The sequence below is a fragment of the Vulpes lagopus genome, chromosome 3 (genome assembly GCF_018345385.1).
Source record: "Vulpes lagopus strain Blue_001 chromosome 3, ASM1834538v1, whole genome shotgun sequence".
Taxonomy (NCBI): Eukaryota; Metazoa; Chordata; class Mammalia; order Carnivora; family Canidae; genus Vulpes; species Vulpes lagopus.
In genome coordinates, this window is record NC_054826.1 from 110631285 (window position 1) to 110638501 (window position 7217).

At 45.0% G+C, this 7217-nt stretch overlaps 1 protein-coding gene across 1 annotated transcript in view; it reads right to left on the reverse strand.

The window, feature by feature from the left end:
- CACNG3 (calcium voltage-gated channel auxiliary subunit gamma 3) overlaps nt 1–6916 on the reverse strand; it is an 85503-nt gene extending 78587 nt beyond the window's left edge. Inside the window, exon 1 of the mRNA XM_041749715.1 lies at nt 5696–6916. Within this exon, the coding sequence (XP_041605649.1) occupies nt 5696–5906 (211 nt within the window). The 5' untranslated portion in view covers nt 5907–6916. The remainder of the gene's footprint in view (nt 1–5695) is intronic.
- Nucleotides 6917–7217: the final 301 nt, after the last annotated feature.

Below are 7217 nucleotides of genomic sequence, written 5' to 3' on the forward strand. Positions count from 1 at the left end.
AGAGTCAAAAGGCAGGGGGCTAGATTTGAGGTAGGAAGCAGAGGAGTAGGTCTTTTCCACCAACGATAGAACTGGGAATAAGATTCAGAATATTTAATCACAGGTAGGACTGTGAGACTAGACAGTCAGAATGAATGCTTCCATAGGGGTGGGCCAGGATCATGATGGCCCCTGCTGGGTCAGGTCTTAACTCTTTACTGGAAAGATCTCATAGATGTCTGGGAGGTTCCAGAACAGGCTAGGGTAACTATAGTGGTGGCGGGAGGGGGAGGGTTGATTGGGGACTTGGGCCAGATGCTGTTTACCAAGAAGTAGGAAAGTATTTCAACATTTTAACAAGCAATATGGCTATACAGACATGTTCTGGTTGAATGTTATCATGTTCACACCTCAACCTCTGCCACCTCCCCAGTCCTGACTGGTCTCACAAACACAGGCATAGTCACTCACCCACATCCTGCCTTGAGATTCCAGTCCACTTCTCTCCTCTGTTTGCCTCTTGGGCTTTAGAGGCAAAGAGGAAACATGCAGGGAAAGGAACAGGGAGGAGGTCAAGAGTAGGGAAGAAAGAGCATTCTGCACCCACGTCTAAGGGAAAGTGCAGCATCAGATCTAGGAGTGGAGAAGTGACTACTCGGTAGTGTTCCTAAGCTCTGGAGGTAGAGCAGTGCTCCCAATGGACAAGGATCCCTGTCTTTATCTTCTATTGGAGGGAGATAGGAAATATGAAAAATATGAGTTACCATGTGAGAGCACCCAGCACAGGGCTTGGCACATAGGAAATACTCAACAAATGTTATGTCCTTCTCTTATCCGTGTCCTTAATCACATCTCTGCAGCTTCCCCGAAGGCTTCTGAACACATAAATAAAGCTGCAACCCCATCTGGCTGAAAAGAGTCAACCATCTGGAGATTTGAAAATATGGGGGAACTTCTAATGACTGGCTAATTTTTTTTTCAGTTTTTCAGACAGATGTTTGATGCCATTCAGGCCCATCTGTAGCAAAAATAGCAGTTTATTGAGACTCTTTTCCATAATTTTAAGTTCCTTGTCCTAAAAGCTAAGTGGACTTTATTTTCTTAGTCAGCATTTTCTTAAAAAATGATTCGAAAAAGTGATCATTGGCTAATGGAGAACAATTCAGGAATAAAATATGGAAATATCAGACCCTTGGATGAAAAGGACCTTTAAACTGGCAGCCCATGGGTCAAATTCAACAATGAGGCAGGTTTGGCTTGGCAGGCAGTGTGTCTTTATTTACTTTTAAATTTTATTTTATTTTATATATTTTTAGAAGACATTAGTTTTTTAAAAGATTTTATTTATTTATTCACAAGAGACACACAGAGAGAGGCAGAGACACAGGCAGAGGGAAAAGCAGGCTCCCTGGGGGGAGCCCGATGCCAGACTCAATCCCAGGACCCCAGGATCTTGACCCGGGCAGAAGGCAGACGCTCAACCACTGAGCCACCCAAATGTCCCAGGCAGTGTGTTTTTAAAAAGTTAATTTAGTTGCCCACATTTTAAAAATCAAGAGATTTTATACCTGGCTTTTTAATATTTGGACTATCGGGATAAATTTGGTACACGTTTCCCAAGAGTAAAAATCAACTCAAGTCACATAGCATTTGTCCCTTGGATAGGGGCTTGTGCTCTCTGGTTTGCCTCAGGCCCCACTATTCTCTATTGTTTTCCACACTGAGACTGTGTTTCAGCTACCAGGTATCTTTTCAAGTGCAGTGACTTCTCCAACCCCCTACCCCCAGAATTGAGTTAAGAGGACATTGAAATGCTTGTTTCAACTGCTACATTACCTGCCTTGTCCACATGGACATTTGGATTTGTTTACTCCCTAATCTTATCTGAAGCTTTCATTTCAGAATTGGGTAAACTAAGGCCCAAAGGAGGAAGATATATGCACAATTCACATAACTCGTAGTGACAGAAGTGTGATGAGTACTCAGGGTTCCTTGTTATCAGGCCAGTGGTCTTTCCATGATGTAAATACGTCGCTTTGCTCATGTCTAGGACTTCAAGGGGTCTTCTTAATGAGGGAATCATACATTGAGCATGTTCTCATTCAAATCCACATGCTGCCATTGAAAACACACAGCAAGTTGGGGCCCTACTTTGTGAATGCCTCGCGTGCTTTCCAGATAATGAGTCAGGCATTCGTTCTGCTTTCTGAGTGTGGGTGTCTCTACATAGGTCGATTGTTTCTTCATTCAAAATCTGTCCTTTGCTGTCTCTGAATTTGTTCCTGTCTGATGTCGCCTGCACCCCTGCAGACATTGCACAGGCATGCTGAGTGTTCGGGGACCTGAAGCTTCTGAATGGAAAAACCCATGTGTCTGGGCATTCTCACAAGCTAATGTTTGTACCAGTAGCAACCTATCCACCGGAGCACGAATTAATGTTCTTAGCAAATGCTCCGAGAAGCAACATGGCTTAGGTGAGGTAGTGCCTGCTGGGTTTAGGTATGTGACCTCAGGCAAGTCATATAATTTCTCTAAGGCTCAGTTTCTTCACCAATAAAATGAGGATAATAATAATACTGATTTAAATGAGCTCCTTTGAAGAGGAAAAAGTTAATTTTTCAAAATTGTTAGAACAGTGCTAGCAAATAGTATGTACTAAATATAAATGATATTCTGGGGAGTTAAAGAAATAAACAACCCTTCTCTTGCTTGAGTGATGTGATCCTTTTTAACACATGCAATTGTTGCCAGCTCCATTGTAAATACTTAATATATGTTAGCTTAAACATCAGAATTGCTTGGAGGAGTTTCAGAAAATTCAGATTCCAGTGATCCACCAGACCTACGGAAGCAGAGAATCTAGTTGTGAGGCCTAATTATCTTTTTTTTTTTTTTTAAGCTCCCCATGTGATTCTGATGACTAGCCAAGTTTGGGAACATTGAGGTAGTTTCCTTATTCTTGAATATCTTTGGTGGAGAACCCATACCTCCTAAAGCTCCCTATTCTACATTGCATGGTCATTTATACTGAGGTAAAAATTGTTTTCCTCTCACTCTTACTTCTACCCCCTTGAGGCCACATAGAACATTTCAAATCTCTTTCCCATATGACAACTCTTCAGATATTTTCAGACAGCTGTCATGTCCCTCCTGACCATTCTCCTTTGGACAAAACCACCACATTCTCTCATGGCTCTTAAAAAAGTATGGGTGAACAGACTTTGCTAATTTGATATCAGAAAAAAACTGAGCTATAAGTCCTCCAGTTATCCTTTGACTCTAAAGGACCAGAAAAATGAGGATGTTGAGACTCTAGGAGAGGGGATATACTGAATAAGAGATGATTATACACCTTTAATCCAGAGGATGGGGTCTGCCTATTGCATGCAGGAAATCAGAGGTTCCTTGAAAATTCCTTGAACACTTGATATATTCAGTACATGAAGAAAAATCTTGGTTTCAGATTCCAGCCAGGCCCATCTAGGTGCTGGTTCTATGGGTGTGCACACAGCTTAAGATTCATTGTGACTCATTAAAGTTACTGTATATAATACTTCAAAAAATGTAAAAAACAAAACAAAAACAAAAACCTGGCTGAGTCAAATTGTATGAAGACTGCAACATATTTTCTCAAAAGAATTCACCTGATCAAGAACATATCTTAGATTCATCCAGTTCCATCTTGATTCAAATTCTCACTTCTCCCACTAAGCCCACAGAATGCCTGGGTGGGGTTCCAATTCCTTGTACAAACTGTGGGTGTATGACATGATGTTGGAGAGAAGAGAAACCATCAGTTGAGAAATTCTGAGAAAGGATTTAGGCACTTTAGGCCCTATTGGGGGAAGCCAAATTTGGTTTTTAATTGTACATTCCCAGGTTTTGTTCCAAGAGGGGCAGAAGAACTGAACATAACGGAAACACGATCTACATATATACCTCGTCTGGCTCAGATTTTTTATGCCATCCCTAGAACCATATAGACATCAAAGCATCCACCAAATCACAGCTTTACAGAAGGTAATTCAATTCTTTGTTGTCAATAGAGTAAAGGGAATAATAGAATTTCCCCAAGGTAAATGACTTCACCATATCTGATCACCAATGATCACAAATATTAGATTTTTATCAATGTTTGGGAAAGAATTGTTCTAAAATTTCCATTGGTACACTGGATAAAATAGGAGCTTTGGATAGTGCTAATTCATGATCACCTATTCCAAAGTAATCATTTCCCAGAATGATAAGAAAGGATTGGAGTAGGCAAATGTCTTAGCCAAGGTCACACAGATAGTTTGCAGCATTACCCAGGTCTTCTGACTTCAAGTACAGTGATTCTTGTTGCATTTAAAGTAGTCTTTTCCTACCTGGGATTCCCACCAGTTGCAAATTTGTGTTGGAAACAGAATCAACTGTAGTAGTGCTACAGTCGGGAGAGCAGTTGTTCAGAGTGTCAGGACATGGGAAGAAGGCCAGGGAATGATGCAATATTACACTAGCAAGTGATGTCATAGCATGATTTCCTAAGTGATTTACATAAATGCAAGTTCTCAAAAAGCCCTGACAAATGCCAGCCAGTGGGAATGCAGGCATGGAGAACCAATGGCAAACAGGAGAGGGGAACATATAGGAAACCCAGATTTCCTTGCTCATCAGAGTGACAAGCTTCACAGATTCCTCAGAAGCCTGATAAAACTCCCTTCTGCCCCTCTAATCCAGTGCGTTCCCTCAGGCACATAAGCTTGGAAGAGCTTTGATTTTCTTCTCTATCTTTCCATTTACTACCACTGACATTCAGTCATTGCCCAGTGATGCTGAGAGTGACTTCTTGTGTAGTGAAAGCGAGTTTAATAGTGAGACAGTCTAACCGAGAGCTTCACATTCTGAAAATTCATCTGCCCTCTTCATCATAATTTAGAGCAAATTCTCAATTTTTAAAATTAGAAGCTGTGATTTTTGGAGAATCAATCGTATGCAAATGCCATGGAAATATATTTGTTGAGTTTGGAGAGGACTTAAGAAAGAAGACAGGTGGATACCAAATACGAACACTTCAGTTTTGTTTTGAAACATGTATTAATAAGGAAGTTTTGTTAAAATGTGTGTGTGTAGGGGTTCACATACGTTTGTCTGGTTGGCAATGTAAGTTCACGAAAATATCTACTTAGACCAAACTCAGAAGAAACTGCTAAGACTGTGTTAGAAATAAGGAAATAGCTCAAAGTGTGCCAGCCTAGGTCACAGTCTGCCTGTCTCTGTCCCTCTGTCCCTCTGTCTCTTCTCTCTCTCTCCCTCCCTCCCTCTCTTTCTCTCTTCCTTCCTCTCTCTCTTCTTCCCTCACTCTCCCTCCCCCTCCCCCACTAAAATGCAATTAAAGCAGAGCCAAAGACCCCATCTCAAGCCACAAATCAAAGCAATTCACAATATGCTTAGGAATTTTGGATTTGAAGACTTTGCTCAACTGCAGAAGCTGCCTAGAGTGCCACAAAATCTCGTCTCATGAAGCTTAAACCAAAAACAACCAACAAGACCAAACCTCTTCATCCCACACAGCATTAGTCTTGCTGGGAACAATCTGGGCATCTGCACATTCTCAGCAAAAATTCAAACTATTCATCTTTCCCCATCACTGCCTCCATTTCCCCAAACACCTACTGGAATATTAGAATATCAGAAACTGCATTATTTGGGGCCATTGAGAGGAATTTGTAAATACCTTCTAGGCAGCAGGTCCTCCACAGCCCCGAATGGGTCATTACTTCTTCATTCTTCCTGCTGGTTTCATTATCACTTGTAGATTTAGTCCTGCACACACCTCTGGAATATAACCAGTAGTCCGTGCCCACTGCAATGGTCATTAAACTAAAAGCTGCGAAGGCTCCCACAGTGGTGATCAACATCTGGATACCTCTGTCACACATCCTCATAATTCTTCATGGTACTCTGGATGGCTGGGGGTTGGAGGGGTAGGTTCAATGCCAGAGGGGAAAATCACTCTGCAGCTGGGTAACCTAGGGCAGGCTCTTCCAAAAATTCGGGTCTCCTTTTGTCAGCATCCACAGAGACTTTAGGAAAGCTGGGATTTCCTGTCTGGAGCTCTCTCCGGTTCCCTGGGTCGCCTATGGCCCTTGGAAGGGTGCAGGCTCCAGGGGGTTGGTCCACATCACTGCTGCCTTCTGAGGATCCCTGGGTTCCTTTCATTCCTCAGGAGCTTGGTAAAGATGAGGGTCCGTGCAGGGCATGGCTCCAGAGCCTGGAGCTGCCAGTTCGGTTTGAGATGCGCCTGGCTCCTCACAGCCTCGGGAGACTCAAGGCAAAGAAATCCAGAGAGGTCTATGTGTGTGTGTGTGTGCGTGCGTGCGTGTGTGTGCGAGCGCGTGTGCTGGGGGTGAGGGCGGATGGCAAAAAATAGCACTGCTGGGAGGCGAGTCGCTGAGAAGAGTGTTCATTGCTTCCCCAGCCTCCCAGGAAAGCTCTCCGCCTGCTCCTGACACCCCCGCTCAAACTGGAGAAAAGACAGAGTCCTGGGGAGGGGGCCGGGCGGTTTCATCGGAGGGCAGAGGTCCGCGGTGCTGAAGGGACAGCTCCCGCCTGTTGCCCCGCCTCCGCCTCCCTAACGCCCAGGCTTTGGGTCCGTGGTGCTGAAGGGACAGCTCCGCTCCTGCTGCTGCTGCTGCTGCTGCTGCTGCTGCTGCTCCTGCTGCTGCTGCTGCTGCTGCACCCCGCCTCTCTAGCCCCCGGGCTTGAGACCTGGGGTGCTGAAGGGTCGCACCTCCCTCCAGCCGCCCTCCCCCCGTCCCTTTCCAGGCCAGCTAGCCGGCTCGGCTCTGCCTAGTCAATCCCACGCTCAGCGCAAAGTTTCCGGAGCCCAGGGCAGTCAGCGCCCCGGCTCGGCTCGTCGGCGCTGCAGCATCACCCTGTTCCTCCGCTCCCGGAAGGGTTAAGGAAAGGGGAAGGGGAAAGAAGCCCGCAGCGCACTCTGGCGCGCTCTCAGCTCCCCCCCCCCCCCGCCTCCCGCCCCCCATCCACCAAGCCAGGCAAGTTTGCCTTTTGCTGCGGGCGCCGCTGGAGCCCACTGGGGAACACCGAGTCTTCTTAAAGGGACCGGAGACTCCGGGCGACGGATCTGTGTCTCACTTGGGCGGGTAAAAAGTGTTGTCACAGGCACATCTGTGTATAGTCTGTCTCAATTTGGTTCCCCAGAAAACAAGCCAATATGTCTACCCTCCTTTTTCTGG